The 18,757-nt window shown below is 39.6% G+C and overlaps 1 protein-coding gene across 18 annotated transcripts in view; it reads right to left on the bottom strand.

The window, feature by feature from the left end:
- Positions 1 to 4,735: 4,735 nt before the first annotated feature.
- The window catches only part of ANO5 (anoctamin 5), a 50,269-nt gene continuing 36,247 nt past the window's right edge, over positions 4,736 to 18,757 (bottom strand). For 15 of the 18 annotated variants that reach the window (XM_046941569.1, XM_046941567.1, XM_046941568.1 and 12 more), the window contains 10 exons: positions 17,102 to 17,230; positions 16,593 to 16,667; positions 15,784 to 16,006; positions 13,724 to 13,893; positions 12,572 to 12,669; positions 12,199 to 12,329; positions 11,214 to 11,419; positions 10,005 to 10,186; positions 9,085 to 9,190; positions 4,736 to 8,351 (listed from right to left, as the gene is read on the bottom strand). In XM_046941569.1, coding sequence (XP_046797525.1) covers positions 8,130 to 8,351; positions 9,085 to 9,190; positions 10,005 to 10,186; positions 11,214 to 11,419; positions 12,199 to 12,329; positions 12,572 to 12,669; positions 13,724 to 13,893; positions 15,784 to 16,006; positions 16,593 to 16,667; positions 17,102 to 17,230 — 1,542 coding nt within the window. In that variant the 3' untranslated portion in view covers positions 4,736 to 8,129. The remainder of the gene's footprint in view (positions 8,352 to 9,084; positions 9,191 to 10,004; positions 10,187 to 11,213; positions 11,420 to 12,198; positions 12,330 to 12,571; positions 12,670 to 13,723; positions 13,894 to 15,783; positions 16,007 to 16,592; positions 16,668 to 17,101; positions 17,231 to 18,757) is intronic. The other 3 variants (XM_015286181.4, XM_015286188.4, NM_001168384.2) reach the window with 1 other exon arrangement.

The raw sequence follows: 18,757 nt of genomic DNA, 5'->3' as shown, positions 1-18,757 counted from the left end.
GGGCTATAAATCCTCAGAAGGTGCAAGGTCCGGGCCTGTCCGTAAAATTTCTGGGAGTAGTTTGGTCAGGAAAGACCAAAGTACTACTCAGTGTTGTAATAAAGGGTAAGACATTCTCAGTCCCTACAGCACAAAAGCAGCTGCAGGAGTTTTTAGGTGTACTGGGATACTGGCATTCCTTTATACCTCATTTAGCACAGCTGCTGAGATGATTATATGAACTCACAAAAAAAAAGGGGCAACTATGGGACTGGGGGAGAATGGAATGCGAGGCATTCCAACAGGCAAAACAGGCAGTTAAACAAGCCCAGGCATTGGATATATTTGATCCTACTCTTCCAGCTGAATTGGACGTTCATGTCACCCAGGATGGCTTTGGCTGGGGCCTGAGGCAATGCCAGATTTCCATTCAGACCCCCATTGGGTTTTGGCCTGAGGTCTTGCATGGAGCCAAAGAAAGATACAGTACGACTGAAAAACAGTTATTGGTTGCCTATTCCACATTACAGGCGGTAGACCTGATAACTCAAACAGCTGAGATCATAGTTAATACGACCCTACAAATTCAGGGGTGGGTGAAAGATCTGACCAACCTTCCTAAGACAGGGGTGGCCCAAGCACAAACAGTGGCACAATAGGTTGCCTATCTTAGCCAGAAGAGTGGTCTGTCTTCATCACCACTGAAAGAAGAACTTCAGAAGATTCTAACCCTCTGGTTATATCAAAAGCTGTGGCATGCAGGACAAAAGACAAGGTGGGCATCTGCTAAAGCATGAGGGCTGCCCATACAACTATCTGATGTTGCCCAGCCATGCTGGGACTGTGATGCTTGCTCCAAAGTGAGAACGAGATCGTTGCTCGAAACAACGGTCCATCTTGCTAGAGGACACAATCCTCCCCAGCAATGGCAAGTTGATTACATTGGGCCCCTCCCTCAAACTGAGGGGGCAAGATATGCTCTGACCTGCGTCAATACTTCAAGTGGGCTAATGCAGCCCTATCTAGTGCCGAGAGTGAACCAGACACATACCATCAAGGCACTTACCAAATTGATGGCAGCCTACGGGACACATCAAGTCATTGAGAGTGACCAGGGACTCATTTTACTGGTGCAATGATACAATACTGGGCAGAAGAAAACAACATTGAATGGTGATTCCACCTGCCATATAATCCAACAGGGGCAGGCCTTATTTAACACTATAGTGGTATTCTTAAGGCTGCCCTGAAGACAGACTCTCAATCTCTGCAGGGGTGGACAAAGAGACTTTATGAAACCCTGTGGGAACTGAATGAAAGGCCTAGAGATGACAGACCCAGTGCCCTGAAGATGCTACAGACAACATGGGCCTTCCCTCTTAGGATCCAAATTACAATCACCGATAACTGGGTAAGACCCCAAACTGGCAATGAAAATAACTTTCTTCTCCCTGCCCCTAAGAATCTAGAACCAGGTACCCAACAAATAAAATGGCCTTGGCAGGTGCAGGTAGGACCGAAGTGGTGTGGCCTACTTGCACCTTGGGGGAGATTATTGGAGGTGGGAGGCTCAGTAGTCCCTCCGGTAATCAGTACATGGCCTACTGACATTGTGGTCAACACTCCAGTCTTCATTGCTAAGGGGACACTCATCCTGTCCCTATGGCAGATCAGCCCCCCCTCTCCCCACTTTAGTGCCTGATATAGTTATGCAGCCACAGATATCTGGCCAAAGGGTGTGGTACAGGTGGCTGAGGCATGCCTGAGTGCAAGCTGAAGTGTTGACCCAGGATAGGAATACGGTCTGTATCTTGCCTTGGAGGGCAGACCTTCCCCCCCAGTACCCCTGAAACATCTATACTACTCTCCGTGAGTCTTTGAGTTTCTAGGATCACCAGAAGGAGCGAAATGCCATTGAAGCATTCCCGTGTTGCTGTGAAATCAAGTATGACACCCGTTGATGGCCTATGTGGGACTGATGGTACACAAGATGGATCTTCACCGAACAACTGCATGCCTCCAGTAACACCACCGAGCACTGGCCCATGAGAGAACATGAACTTCAACCACAAATCGATCATCAATCATTTTAGATCGCATCAATCTGCATCGTGACAGGCAATAGTATAAGCATCACAGTGTGTTGGATCCCTGTATTACTGGAGGCTAACCCTCCAGCTGACTCGATCACTAATTCATGACATGAAGGGGTGGAGTGTATGGGAACTTTTGAGTCATGGCCTGAACCACTGATTTATCACCTGGGGAAAGGATTGGGTCAGCCCTGGGAGCACAGGTGAAGGCAATTCACCTGTGTGACTGAAAGGGGTGGAGCCTGGCTCTACCTCTCTTAGAGTCCATTTAAGGGCTGACTGCCACTGGGTGAGGGTCTCTAGGTGGAGATTCTTCCCATATGGAGTTTTTCCCCTGTGAGCTTAGATCCTCAGAGGTGAGAGAGCATTTCTTTCCTGTTTGTCTTTTTGCCTTCCCACTCCTGTGTTATCTTTTTATTGTACTAGTCTTTCTGACTGTAACACTGTGTAATGAAGTCTCTGCTAGCAAATGAGTGGAAGTGTTACCTGGCACCTGGGATTCAGTGTTTAGTAGTACTGCCACTTCTGAGAAAGTCAAAAAAGCTGTCATGGCACAGAATCAATCCTGTATGAAAGGGAAAAGCTGGAAATGCTTCCTGCTTATAAGGCACTAGTATCTTACTTACAGTAGTGTAAAGTCTTGACATCTTACAGTACTGAACTGCTGGTGGTTCACATAATTAATGATTTCCATTATGTGGTGAGCTGTATTTATACAAACCTCTTGACCCACTTTTACAGACACACATATGTAAATAGAAACAGGTCCTATATATACTTACAGCTCTGTTTATAATTCTTGAACTTGTGGATCTAATTAAAAGCTCCTTAGCTAGTCTCCTGTAGAAATTAGATATTTTTACTTTGGTTGTCTCACCACTTCTTGTTCAGCCTTTAAACACGACAGTTTCAGGCTGGCTGACTAAAGGCATCACTCAGAGAAGTTCCTATTTCAAGTAACTCCAAGATGTTTTACAGCAATTGCTCTGCCTTTGGACTGTATGCAATTGAATCAGAGCCTGATACCAGGGAAAGAAGGATCATTCTAAAAAGAGTAGTTTAATATTTTTATTACCACTTACAATGAATGGTTCTGATTAAATTATACAATATCTTGAAAAGCCAGCTGTTTATATAGAGTTTATATCTATCTTTATTCCTACTTAGGCTAGATAGATATGCAACATTTGACCACAGAGTTGCTGGGGTTTCTATTCATTTCTGGCAGCGACTGTAGATCTACCATGCAGCGTTGCTAAGTAATAGCTATGGGCCTTCAGGCTACCAAACAAGGGTCAGGCAGCCAGCACTTGAAACACAAAATGTGCTTATGACTGTTTAACAGTACTGCTTTGCTGGGGAGTTAAAGAGGAATTACAAGGAGTCAGACACTTACTAAGTGTTTTAGATTGACTCATCTCTGACTGAGAAAGCATAGTCACTAGTTGTTGCAAGGGAATGTACATATGTGCCTTCCAAAAATTGATATGGAGGCTGAATTTCACATCCTACTCATCTCCCCACACATTTCTCAGTACACATACATGCTTATGTAAAAAAAAAAAAAAAAAAAACACTTCCTGATCTGAATCCGAATGATGTAAGCATGGGGAAGAGACAAATGATTATTTAAAACCAGAACAAGATTTAATATAGCTATTCCTTGTCAAGGATTCCAGGACTATGCTGCAAAGTGATGACCCTGGGCATGCAGACAGAAAGACAAGAAACAGTAGTTGTGGCTCAGTGACATGACAAATTAACTACCAAATAATTTCTTGATTATTTGAAGCATCAATATGGTAATGATTAGATCTATTTTTTTTCCTTTACTTCTTTTCATCTGTTCAGGAAAGGAAGCATTTCACATCTAAGTAAGCCACATCTAAGCAAGGTAGGGCTGCATTTGCTCTCCCTTTATCCAATCTCTTTGCCAAACCACAGGTTGGTGCACCTAGTGACCTGTAATTCTACCTCTAGCTCCGGTTACATCTGACATGAAATGTGCAGTTTTCAAACTTTGCATTATCATTTCTTTTAAAGCTTGCTGTTTTTTTTTCTTCCCCTCTATGAATATACTTGTGAATGGGGTTACATATGTGTCACCATCCCCAGAGGTGTTCCAGAACTGTGGAGATGTGGCACTGTCAACAGGCATGGTGAGGAGGTGCTGGAGTTGGATTTGGGGATAAAGATCTTTTCCAACCTTAATGATTCTGTTAATATACTGTTTGTATCATACCTGAAGAAAAATGTAAGTGCTGAATTTTTTTTGCTATATCATGGTCTTCTAACATGAGAAACTTTCAAAGCCAAGTTCACTCAAGGTATTATATACTCATTCCATCACAGTTGATGTGCACTGCTTACAATACATGAAGAATTTAGCACACATATCCCTTGCTACATAGTTTCCTAAGGAAATGTAAGGCAACAAAATTACACAATGCAGTCATTGTTTCAGATGGTGGCCAGATGTGGATTTTCTTACCAAGTTTCTTACTCAGATTACTGACATTACTACTGCAGGAAATCTGTATGCAGCACCCAAATATCCCACACATTGAGCTGCAGAAATCTGTACAGATATTTTTCTCTGTGAGGCTCTCTGGGCATTTAACTAGAAGAATTCTTGGCATTTTCACAAACAAGTTGACAGCATATTAAAAATAAACACTGCTTTATTTGCCATGTTATTAAATGTACATATATAAGTTAGCTGAATGCAACGTTTAAAAAATTATCCCAACATTAGTGTGTTATATATACCAGCAACATACGTAGCAGACAGAAATGCCACTCTGATTACAAGACAGTATGAGTCAGAAGAAGCAGTACACAAAGAACAGTACAGAAATCCATGAATTTTCACTCTTTCCCATTGTCTCCAACTGATGGTATTACATAAAAAACCTGAACAATAATATCTTCTAGAAAAAAACAACAGTACAGTGTTTTATAGTGACTCATTTTGCAGTCATTTGCTCAGATCATACCAATCTAATATATAAATACTAGATTTCAATTGGAAAAACAATAATCCCTGATTGCATGACACTTGAAAGGCCAATGCAATCTGCTGTAGCTTTACCTGCGGCAGTTCCAATATGGAAGTAACTTCCCCTCAGTCAAAGGACACTTTTAGATGTGTATTTTGAACATAGCAAAACCCAATCTTTTAACAATAGCTACATCCTCAAACTGACCAGACCATTTTTGTTTTTGCCACTTTTCAAGAGCACTTCAGGAAGTATGCACTTGGACCACTATAATCCTTCTAAGTGTGCCAATGATCTTTTGTTAAAACCCTGCTGAATGACAAGCAAAGGCAAGTTGTTACACAAACAGGCATTTGATTTCTTTGTCACATTTGCTCTTAATATGACAACACTTATTCTTGCCAACGGTTTCTATTATACTATGAAGTAATGCTATGAAGTGTAACGATAGATTCCTTTAGTTACATATATTTTATAGAAGTAGGTCTCAGAGTTTTTCATGTTTGTTGCAAAACACATTTCTATAGCATCAAATAGGAAGTGATGTTAAAAAAACACATTTAAAAGAAGCAAGAAGTAGAAGCCAAGCATGAAATTAAATTCAAGGTCTTTGCATAGGGCTTCTGCATATCGGAGCTGTACCCTGAACTCAGTAATTTCCTTCTTGTTCTTAATCTTGCTTTTAGATAGTAAGAATAATTCACAAGGCAGCTATTCTGTTGACAACTTTTCAAGTGCAGTAAATTAGGACACTTTATTATAGGACCTAAAGAAGCTAATGTTCCATATGCACGAATCTAAAGCTGAATTTTCAATTATTTTTCAGCTTCAGTCATATGTGTGTATTTTGCACTAAAGTATCACTTTGTATCTCATCACTTTACTTTGAAGCAACAGTTTGCTTTGCTAACAGGACAAAACAGAACCATGAAATCTAAATTAAGCAGTTTAATTAACAGTACAGATGTAAGAAGCAGCAAAGTGCTTGCAGTATATAAGCTCTGGTGTCACATACATAATTATGGTGACTGATATTTTTCTTTGGTTTACACATTAAGCAGCAGAGCTAGCTTATTCGTACACACATTCCTTCAGAAAATTCCTTATTTCAAATGTATCTGAATATGTAAGAACACGGTCAGTTCATCATAAACATGAAGCGCCAACATGCTTGATCTACTAAGCAAACTTACAGAATAAGCTGAATAACTTACAGAAATGGAGAGAAATGTACATCTGCTTCAACTCCTTGACTGGCAGCCAAACCATGTGATGTTTGCTTGAGGTAGGCACTTCTGTGTTAGAACTTTTGCTAGTAATTACAGTTCCACCCAAGACACTGATTTAAAACTGTTACAACACTAAGGTTACTAGACAAAATTGGCTAGGTCTGTTGAAACAAAATATGGAAACTATAGGTTGTGGATCTTGTAAACAGTACATCATTGGCTGATATGGCATTCAAATCCAACGTGGTTTTTTTTGTATACTTGTAAGGAAGTATAACCTTCAAAGTGCAAATATGTTAAAATCTCTGATCTCTCTAGGCAGTATACTTGCACATGAGAGAAGTCAACAGCCTGGTGCTAGCTGCTCCAAGCAGTCTAGGTATGGACAGTTGGGCATGAATGGTTTGCATAGCACTAGCAAAGACAAGTGTGCCAAGGCAGGCATTGTGTGGCTAACACTACAGTTATGTGTGCAGGTTCACAGTATCATGATGCCTGCAAGCACACTTTGGAAATGCTCATTTCCACATAGTGATTGTTTTCACATCTTTTCCCAAATGCAAATAAACAAGGCACTAAGTGTGGAAGTGTTGACATGTTTTAAATATACAGCAAAATCATAAAGATGCATAACTGCTTAAAATTATAAAACAAGGGCACATTCATAAACAGCTAGTAGCTACTTTACACAAGTAGTTATTTACCTACTTACACATTCTATAACTTTGTAGAAAGGCCCCATGACAGAACAAAAGAAATTCCTTCTTGAAGATTAAAAAGATAATAGAAAGGCTCCTATGTATAAGGACAGTAACATTGTAAACACAGAGTACTTGGCATTCCTAAAATCATCTGAATATGAATCCTTGTCTCTACACAATAACATGGTTTGATCAATTAACAGGGTGGCCCAACTCCAACCTGCTGAGCTCTGAAGTCACAGTCCACAGCACATGGCATGGGCATGTGATTTTAAGGCCTTAGTTGGCATACGCAAAGATGGGAAGAATCCAACCAAAGGAGCAGCTTGGCCCAAAACTTACATCAAGCATCTTCTTCCAATAGCAAGTTTTGCAATGGAGAAAGAAATTAGCTGTATTTCTCCAAATCATATACATCTTTTAGAAAATTAATTAGATGATTCCACAGCACCTGCATTTAAAGAGCAAACTCTACTGCAGGCAGAACTTAATGAAAATAAATTACAGTGGATATTTTTCCTTCATTAGTAGGTATTAACTGAATTCTGTGCCTTAAAATAATTCCAAATGGAATTAAACTGGTATATCTTAAAAAACCTATTCCTTCTAAAAAGAGTATAGACGTTATAAGCCAGGAAGAAACATTTCAGAAGACACAGTGGATACAAAAATGCCTCAAACCCTAACCCAACTCTATCAAGAGTACTTTCTGCTTTTAAAGATTCACATCCTAACATAATGCTCAGCATTTTCCACAGCAGAAGTCCTCTGAGTTATCTTTCTCATTCAGCTGGGATACAGGGTAAGGGCTTGGTGGTAATGACTGTATGATACCTTGTGAGTCCTTTTCGCTAACATTCCCTGTATTGGGGATTCAAATTATAGGATTACAAGATTACATTAATTATTTGAAGTGATACATACATAGAGAAGAGTGCCCAAGTCATGTCTTTGAATAGTTTTCACTACACCTAAAATGCTCAGTATGACTCTTACAGAGAAGTCTAAAATCTTTGGACCAAAAGCAAAGGGTTGAAGCTGTCCTACAGCTTTCAAGATGATGCATACTGAGCAAATCACAGATAAAGAAGCTAAAATTAGCTGAATCCCAAATAGTTGTTTTTCCAACTACATTGCTCTGGATAACTCCATTCTCCCTTCTGTGGCAATGAACTCCTTTTCCGTAGCTCGTTTATCACCTTGACATAGTCTCTCCTTCAGTTTTTCAAGTTCGTACTCATGTAAGATTTTCTGTGTCAAATATTTTTCACGTTTTATCTTGGCTTTCACATCTGCAGGTACATCAGGAATCATCCACGCTACAAAGAATTTGACGATGAATACAACATGCTGCAAAATAAAAAAAATAAGGAAGCCAGAAGAAATGAACTGAAAGAAGTGGTGTAACATAAAATAAACCACTTCTCTTTTTGTTCTTAAACAGAATACATTTCATTTGGCTGTCCTGGAACAACACATCAACTAATGTGTATCTGAGACGTGTTGAAAGATTAAAACATTTCCTATTATATAAAAGCCTTAACCCCAGACCATTTATGAAGTAGGAAACCCAGGGGGAAAGTGTCAGGGTCTGGACTTCTGCATCACTTTCTAATGCCAAAGTGTTTCTTTAAAAAATTCATAATGCTGTGCTGATAGTGATCTGCTAGGGAGAACTGATAAGATACAGTAGGAGAAATGATAAGGATTACACTTCAAGTACACCCTTCTCCTCTGCAAGCTTTAAAACACTGGCTTAATGCTGCAGTGCTAGTTATCCAAATTACTGACTTAGCTGTTTTTTAAACCAGTACACATCACCACAAAACACTTCCATGATTTTGAATACAGATCAATTCTTGCAGTCTCCTTATCAGTTGTTTTCACTGTTGGTACTCCACAGTTTAACTTCCTGAAGTTACAAGCTAGACTTGGAGTATCCATTTAGGACATGAGTATTTGGTATTACTTAGGAAAGAGGCTACTTTATACTCTCAACAATTCTGTTTTTCTGTAACATTAGTAACTACCTAGAAAATCTATCAATTGCTAACTTCAGAGGAGAATAACATAGGGAACATACCTCCATAATAATTATAAATGCCAGCTTTGCAGCAAGAATATGCCAAAACTGCATCGTGTGTAAATATTTCCTCTCATGATCTGGAGGATACCGATAGTCTCTGTACCTGTTGAATAGAAAAATACAAAGGTGAAATGTCATTCAACCTGAGACAGACTACAAGCTCAGTGACACTTACAAGCAAATACAGCTGTCACTTAAGGAACCTTTCATCTTGATTTAAATGCTCTGTTTCCTTTTGCAGGAAAAGGTTGCCTTGCAATTTGTTTCAATCTTATGTTTGTTTAAACACTCTCACACACAGTGCCAGCTTATAAATGAGGATGTGTGAGAAGTGAAATTTTAGATACAGCTTACTTTTCTCTTCCAGGGAATACTCAAATAATGCAAGAGTGATGGAACTTACCATACAATAATTGACAAATATAGACTAAATGCAACAGATGTTGACAGATTGTGTACTGAACAGATGCAGGGCTTAATGGAAGCACAGTCTCAATCAGGTGTTCTACACGCACATGTCTAAGTAGGACGGACACCTGAGCAAATGCATCACAGAGCTCTATCTTGATTTTTATTTTATTTTTTTTTTCATCAAATCAAATATAAATGCCACCCTTTTACCAAGGACTTCTCTGAACTTCTCCAATTCTTCTAGAAGCCTCTAATACTTTGACTTTAAAGGCCATATCTCATTTCTACCTTTGGAGTCTAAACTGCCCCTTTATCATAGTTCCATGGTCACCAGAGCACTGCAGTCTAAAATCCTTTGAACATTTTGGCCAAAGTTGCAACTTTAGGGACAAAAATTTCAGAATCATGAAAATGATATTTGATTTCTAGTAAGTTATGCAGAACTGTACTGACTTTTTATGTTATATATAAGAAACAAAATATTTATTTATTATACCAACACCAACCTGCATTGTTCAAAACCTTCTGGATTCTGTTTAGGCTTGTTTCTCTCAGGAAAATCTGAGATTTCAAACACTGACAAACTATTGTTTATGTATCCAGACATCGGTGAGTCTTCACTTTCAGAATAAGCGTAGTAGTAAACTAAACGAGGAATCATATCTGATGTGAATGCAACAATAAAAGCCTGAAAACGAAATTGGAAAAGAAATTGAGCAAGAAAATTTGTGAGGGGGATCCATAAAGAGTTTCTGGTACTGTGACTGTTACATAACCCAGGATCCACTAAGTAAGGGTGAGCACAATCGTCTTGTGCCTTTATCCTCTCCTCTAAGGACCAGCTAATTTTAAACACTTGATGAACAAAACATATGAATCGCTATTTTAAAAGGCAGCCAATCCTTTTCTCTACAAGAATACTTTGACTTGAAAAATCATTCTTCCCTTTCTTCTCATTTAGGAAATAACAGCTACTGTATGCAATACAGGACAGATTCCTGGTACTTTCCCACCACAAAGCAATAGCATCCTATAACAGTGATAACCACACTCCTTCATGAAAATGGAGATGCAGGTTTGAATTCATGTGAGAAAGGCTAAATATGAAATCAGCATGGGAACCAGTTAAGCTATTTGATGAAAGAAGGGGAACCTTTTTCTCCAGCTCTATTTAAGAAGTCAACTATGGCTTCTGGCACACCGTGCCTAGAAACCTGAGATACTTGAAATGCTCAGGTATCTTACTAGTTTGGCAATAGCTGCGAGCTGCGAGTCTTGTTGCCTGAGACTTCTACAGACCTGATACTGTTGAACATTCTGCATTAAAAAGAAGCAATTCTTGATCAGCAGCCTGCTTTACATTATACTTAATATGATATACTGACATACCATTTTGTTTCCAGTGTATAAAAAGTACTCTGAGCCACTACCCCTACCACCACACTGAAGTTCAGACTGTCTTCTGCCATTTCAAAATGACAGAAGGTGAAGACATGTGAAGGAGAGATTACAGTCCAATGAAATATGGATTGAGAGCTCCACATATCAGCACATGGAGAAGACAAAAGACTCAGATGGACCATATCTCCACAGGGTAACGTGATAAAGTGAATGGTGTCGATGAAGGAGATAAAGCATTAGTTGGCTTTTAAATCTGCACGTTCTGAGCCCATAAAAGAATGGAAGAGTTGGTTTGGCACGGTTAGCTTACTTACATTAGTGACAACAGACAAAATGGCCATTCCATTCAGGATTTCTTGCCACACTCCTATGCTGTGTGCTTTTGCAGCCACGGGTCTTCTGTACTGAGTGGTTAACTTCCAGGAGTCTACTCGAATCTCCAAGATATTATTCATCAGAGCAAGAAGAGGAGCCAGGGGAAAGGATGCCACAAAGAGAGTAATGAATCCGAACTGAATCACTGTAAGCAATAAAAGAAAACTGTCAAAATCTATTCCTAGGAAAGTTCAACTTTCCACCTGCAGACAGAAAGCAAACTTCCATTGGGCTGCGCAAGTCTTCTCCATTACCAAAATGAAACATCTCTTGCAGAATGCGACAGTTCTCACTGCAGACCTAATACTGCCACTTTATTTTAAAAACAGGAAATGAAACAGAACCTCCTGTCTGGTTTAAGCAGCAGATAGCAATAAATCCCAATACACGAACACACTCAGGTTCTGTAAACAAACTTCATATGCACATCCTGTTTACAGAACCTTTGGAAAAAGTTTTTATTTCTCTTCCTCCCCCTGCTGGTCTGCTGGGTTCTATCTCTGCACCCCTAGAACTAAATGGATTCCCACTGATCTGGTTCACAAATCTCACATCTGCAGCACACACCCTCACAGCAGATTTGGCACTCATGCACCGCTTTGAATTTCCACTGACATCAGCTTGGAAACAAGAACGGGATACAGACTGAGACAGCTGGTTGCAATGAGAAAAATGCTCAGCATTCAAATGAAAGAAACAGTGTTTACAGTGTTTCTGTGACACCTCTCCCATTCAAAGATGTACAAGGCACCTTTTAATTTATTTATAATTGGGCTTATTTAATCATTTAGACCTATTAACCCTCTCCTGTTTACTAAATTAAAGTGGTGCAATTAACTCCCAACAACTAACTGAAAAGCAGTTTTCTTGTGTCAGTGCAAAATACCTTATCATCAATTCCAAATCTGCATTTTTAAAACTTACCCATTTCCAGATATTCATAGAAAAGACCCAGGGCTCCAAACGTCTGCAGATCATGGTCCTGCTCCCAGCGACTGTACAAATTCTCTGGATTACTTCTGGCTTTGCGGCGTCCCCACCAGTTACAAATCCAGCTGCATTTAGAAAAAAAAGTTAAGAATGAGAAAAGCAGATCAAGCATTCCTTTCTCCAAGTGAGCTCCTTGTTTCAACATGCTTTTACAAACATAATTTTCACAAAGAGAAGCAAAAAAGTCAATAACGCTCTACTTTCTAAGCAGTTACTTTGCACACATTTTTCTTAGCTTCATCATATACCAATGCTTGCTATCACTCCTCTCCTTATAACACAGGCATCACAGTGTAAGAGAACTTACGGTACAATGGCCTCTTGTATATTTCCCCAGATTTGTTTGCCAGCCATGACTATGGTGAGCTGTGTTGTCAATTCAATCAAGCAGCCCGCAGGATCACACTGACAGAGACAGATTAATGGACATTAATAATGGACAGTACCCAGACAAAATACATTCTGCTGCTGTATAAATTAAAGAAAGCAGGGAAGAAAAGATCTTAAAAATTCTTAGGATGATAATTAATTCTCACCTGGCCTGCCATCTAAGATACAGTTTTCAGCAAGGCTGTTATAGAAAGGCATGAAATGCTCAGCGTGCTTGATAAAGCACATGCTCAAACATAATGATAATTGAAAGAGAGAGCAACTCAGAGATGCTTCAGACTGGCCACTATGAGGAGGCAGCAGCAGGATCTGGGTGCTGCAGGAGCCCCTCAGCCCCAGCCAGGGGAATCAATGGTGCCTGAGCAGCTCTGAACACCAGGCCAACCCTGACCTAGCGAGCACCTGCACTTTCTGTTTTCTTCCCTACACTGGGGACATTTAAATAACTGCCTCTGTTGTTTGCCAAGAACACTATCTTCAAAATTTCAGCTCTTTATTGTGGCCTTCTTAAGAGTTTAGTAGTCAAGTTGTATTAGGGGATGCTCTGTCACTAACCACACTGTATTAATTCTGTGTACTTTGCCTACAGTTTTTCCTCCGCTACTGAGTTCCACATAACACTTCATTAAACACTGTGTTTCATCTCTGCACAGACAACATAATTAGCAATGATGTATGAAAAAAGCAAAGCCTTACAGAGGTGCCTCTTACTAGATGGTTTCTGTGAAAATCTAACTGTAAGTTAGCAGGGACACCCAAAAACCAGCAACCATTTCCACTTCTAGCTTTTCTCAGTGTAGACATGGTGAGATCCACTGATATTTCAGGAGAAGTGGGGCCAAGAATAGCACTCAGATTTCTCACCCATATGGCTGAGTCACAACTTTCCACTGCCAGGGTTTCCTTGACTACCAACAGCAGGAAGAGTACTTGGAAGCCCCCTCTGCCAACCTGAGGTCCCGCTCACTGCAGACCAGATCTGCAGCTGGAAATTTGTAACTCCAAAGGCTGAAAGGGATGAAGAGTTTAATTACTTTATTATGAATTCCACCTTATGAAGAAATCCTACCTCTTCATTTCGCCAGCGATTAAACATGTACGTGTATGCACCCGGGTAACCAACAAACTTTCCTTTAAAGAAGGCCACATAGAAGCAGGATGAGTAGTAGTTGACAAACTGGAACAGAAACATTTTCATAGTGAGCCTGTTCTCATACTCCATGTGAGTTCTGGGAATCTCTGTGAAATGAGAAAACAATAAGAGAATGAAGGAAAATAAAGTTAAGAGGATACAGTTCGCATGAATACTCATCACCCACAATGCCCTTACATCCCAAAGGAAATGAACACAAAATCAAAAACACCCTCCAAATTCACTTCAGCAAGTGGAGCTCCTGTTCTGAGGCACCCTACTCTTAATTTACAGGGCACTGTTATGAGTAGGCAAACAAGTGGAATTTATTCTTGAAATGCTTATTGCCTTCTTCATAGTATCTAATATCATTTGTTTTACCCCCAAATTTCTTATCTCAGAAATAGCACATCTCAACCAGCAACTAGTAGAGTCTTCTAGAGTATGAAAATTCTAATGATGACAATGGGCAGGATAAGCAATATTTTTGCTTTGTTGCAGAGGATGTTAGTGCTATTTTTGCAATGTTCTGCATATGTGCAGCTTAAATTGACATCAGCTGAAACTGGACAGACCCAGTGCCTCTCAGATGAGAAATTCAGAGTGGGGAAAATGGGGTAGGATACAGGCTGCCTGGGGAAGAGGGAGAGTCCCCATCTCTGAAGCCATTTCAAAGATGCATGGACATGGCACTAATGAACATGGTGTAGTGATAGAACTCCATAGCAGGGGTTGATGGCTGGACTTGATGACTTTAAAGGTCTTTTCCAACCTGATTTTCGTGGCAGTTGACATCACTAAGCCTTTGCTTAAGGTTTGCCTATCTCCATAATCACATTTTCCATCATGTTTACCTTCTTAAGATAGCAGGCAGCCTTAAGCATATTATTAATAACACACCCTGTAAAATGCTAACATACAACTAATTCAAGCTAGAAGTAACGGGAAGAAAATAAACCACAAAAATTCAAGTTCCTCTTCAGGATGTGGTAAATATGATGACCTCACCAGCCCTATGCTAAACTCATTTCACATCTGAGTACTGTCATGTTAACTAGTTTGGTTTAAGTTTGTGTGACTGAAGAACAGAAGGCATTTACTTGGAATCTGACATCGGTTTTCTATAAAGCAGGCAGTGCTCAGAAAGGTGAGGTGGTCTCTCACTCTTTTTCTTTTTTTTTTTTTTTGTCCGTGAGTCATTCAAATGTTTACATCAAGTCATGCGTTTATCCAAAAGTAAGATCTGGCTTAGCCCTTTTTGAAGAATTTAGGAGTGAAGGGAGCTAGAACAGATGCTAAGCCACACCTCTAAGCCTCTGCTAGCTGCATTTTAAAGGGCTGCCATGGGAGGGCAGCAGTCCCACAGAAGTAAATGAATCCCTTTCTCTCTTAACTGATAACCACAGGCAGTGCTGACTCTTAAGCAATTCATCTCCCACACTTCCAAGAAGCAAAATAAAGTAACCGAGTCTTCATGATCGCAATTCGTGCCTTTTGAGAAAGAAAGACCAACATTTATTACTTGTTCTGTCTTTTCTTGCTCTTATTTGGTCAAGTGAGGTATTCAACACACATCTGACACAAGAACTCGTGTACAATTAATCAAAACAAAGACAACGTAACGTCCCATTAAGCTTCTGTACCATCCACCTTCCAATTCTTGTTTCTACTTGTAAAACTTCAAAATGCAAAAATAATCACCTGTTTTTATGACAGCTGTACAAACTACAGTTACCTAATAATTTTTGGCTTCCTAAAAACTCAATGCATAATGATTTTTAAGTATTTTAATTATGTTCAGAAGTGCAATTGACTCTGCCAGGCTAGTTTTAGTACATGCAAACACAGCACTATGAGAAAGGAGCTTACAATAACCACTGAAATGCAAGGAAAATGTTTAGCATGGCCATGGATACCAAGTAAAGTTGCAAACAATAAACTATTTCCACCAGGTTCTACCTCCAGCCATTCCTTCTGTCTTCATTTACACTGCTTACCCATATCAGTGATCCAGATAGCTATCTTCTCATATATGAAATTCAGTATCATGATGATGACAAAATTGAGGCAAGAGGCTGTGACTGAAGTTGCCAGCTGAGGGGTTAGTAATCCACTGATGGGCTGTAGACTCTGAGTATTTTCCATGAGGCTGGCAAAGGCAGCATACACTGCAAGGCGATACACAATCACAGCTATCATGCTAGCTATGATCAGAGACACCTAAGGAAAGGACAGATTTCAGACACAGCTCAGTATAGCTATAATACATGCATATTTTGAAATAAGGTCAGCATCATGCTTTTTACTTCAATTCTTTATGGGTTCAGCAGCACTGAAATACAAAGTACAAATAATTTGTTATACTAGATACATTAAAGCCACTGAAATTACTTTGTTAACAGAAGATGTGGAATTGTGCAGAAGGATACAGACTCCGAAATGGAAATGGATCAGACAAGTTATATTGTCCACCCTGAAATTCACTCTACGGATATTTCTATACTTCACAGTAGTGAATAATAATACTTAGTTTATATACCTTTGCTGCACAGTTTTTTCAGTATAGCATGTAAGTTGGAGAAGTTACTCCTATGCTATAAGATCTCTTCAAATTACTAGTTACTGATGGATTTCCAATGTTTCATTTTTTTGCCCTCTGAATTGAAATGCATTTTGCATGACAGCAGGCAATCAGCAGGACAATAACAGGTGGCAAGCTACCACGCTAGTATGTGTTAATACCATAATTAGTGGTGATCAGCAACTGCGACAGATGTTAATGTGATGATTCAAAAAAGATGCTCACCCAGAACAACACTGTAGTTCCTGAGATGCAGAACCGCACAGCCTGGCTAGTTAGAGGCAAATAAGGCTCCATTTCCTGAAACAGTCAAGCAAGCACAGCATATTTCATAAATCTATCATCTTATTCTAACTTCAAGCAGCACACAGAGCTCTCAATGGCTGTGTGAAAGTAACCACATCCGAGGAAAACTGCTCAGAACTACTCTCTCTCTAAAGGAGTACACAGGATAGGATTTTCAATGTGCAGAAAAATAACAATAAAAAACATCAGGACAGAAGTGGCCATAACAATGCTAAGATCAAAGATGGTACCTGGAAAGAATGGCTAAACCTTTGCAAAATATCAATTAGTAGCTGAAGGGAAAAGACCAACTTCTCCATTGCAGGAAGAAGACAGAACTGTTATTGTAATGCTAGGTAAGCTGTCGTAGAGTGCTGAGTTCAGAACTGGATTGAATTTTGGGAAATTAGTGTCAAGATTTCACAAAACAATCATTTACTTGGACGTACCATGTTTTTCCACACAGCCAGAAAGCATTTCAGGCAGCTAGGTCTTACCCAAAAGAGTATTCCCACATAGCACAAGAACAGCTTTCCATGTTGGTGTAAAGGTCTCTCTTTCTCAACCAATTCTAATTCCTAGAATACCACATCGCATATATTAAGAAATGCTCATTTAAAAAATAATGCCAATGGAATACAATTTAGTAGCAAGTAATCTGAATTTGATAAATCTTCAGTCCAGGGCACTGTGGCATATTTCTGCTCCTCTCAGACAAAGAAACCCTGGTTAATACAGGCCAGCACAATATTAAGCATGCCATCACTGACTATATACAGAGCCAACCAGCGCCATTATCGGTACTTCCATCTCCAATGACTACAGGTTTTTAAATAATGGTAACAGAGGATCTATTCATGGAACTACAAAACCAGCTGAAGAAAAGATACAAGCATAAATACCAGGGCTGGAACTTGATGATCTTTGGGGTCCCTTCCAACCCAAGTCATTCTATGATTCTATGATCTGGTGACTTTACGTAGGCTCATAACATTTTTATAGCTATTAATAAATAACATCTATATTCTGTACAAGGGAACGGACGTCTCACACATTCTAGGCAACTTTAGCAATTTTCTACCTTGGAGCAAAATACTGGCAATAATGTGGCGCAATGACTGGAAGCCTTAGTTATTTACATAAATAATGATTCTGCTATAATCAGCAAAAGCAGACTTCACTTATGTTCTAGTTAAATTATTTAGCACTGTGAGGATGATGTCAATACTATTTTAATAGCAAATGAGGTGTTAATTAAAGCCTGAAGATGGCTAATTTCTATTTCAGTGCACCTAATACTTTGAATCATGGCCAGGAATAATGAAGAAGTGGTTTTGTAACTGAAGCAAAGCTAGCCTTGGGATGCAAGAAACTCAGTGACCTGTATCTATATCATCTTACCCAGTCTCAGAATTAATTGAAGTCACTGCTCAGTATTGCACATTATAAAATATAGTGAAATTATACTATGGTGAGGCCAACCTGCTTGATTTGCTGTAATTGGGAACTGATAAGGATCACTGCAAAACCCAGCCACACAAAAGCTTCTGAAAAATCCACCAAGGTAATAAATTTGTGTGTCATAAAATAAAGGATTATGCAGTCACTGAATTTTTATGGCAAATGTTAATGCATAGTTATAAAGAGCAGAACAGTGCAGTATCTCGGTCACAGATAAAAACATATCAAGGTCCAATTTCTACCTCCTAAATGAATTCCAAATAGGTTGCCTGACTTAGGAGAGCTGCATGAATGGAGAGAGAACAGCCTTTTCCCTTAGACTGTTACATTAACCCGTGCCATATTTGACTGCTGAGGGTGCTTCATTTCACCAGACCACAGGTTTTAGTCCCCACTGTAGGTAAGTGCTGCCCACAAGCCAGGTCGTTACTTCCCTATCCTCACATGACCACGCTTTGCTGCAGCACAGGCCCTCAGAGCACACCAGGGCCATGAACTACTTCTAATCTCCCCTCTCCTTCCATGGCAGCAGAACCACAGTTGTTCTGCTGGCTTTTGCTACTGCACAGCTATGAAAGAAAGTGGAGGTTTTGAACTGAAGTGTACACAGGGAGGCAAACTAGCATGTAATACACAGCACATAG

Source organism: Gallus gallus, chromosome 5, assembly GCF_016699485.2.
Source record: "Gallus gallus isolate bGalGal1 chromosome 5, bGalGal1.mat.broiler.GRCg7b, whole genome shotgun sequence".
NCBI classification, from domain to species: Eukaryota; Metazoa; Chordata; class Aves; order Galliformes; family Phasianidae; genus Gallus; species Gallus gallus.
This window is presented reverse-complemented; position numbering and strand designations above follow the sequence as displayed.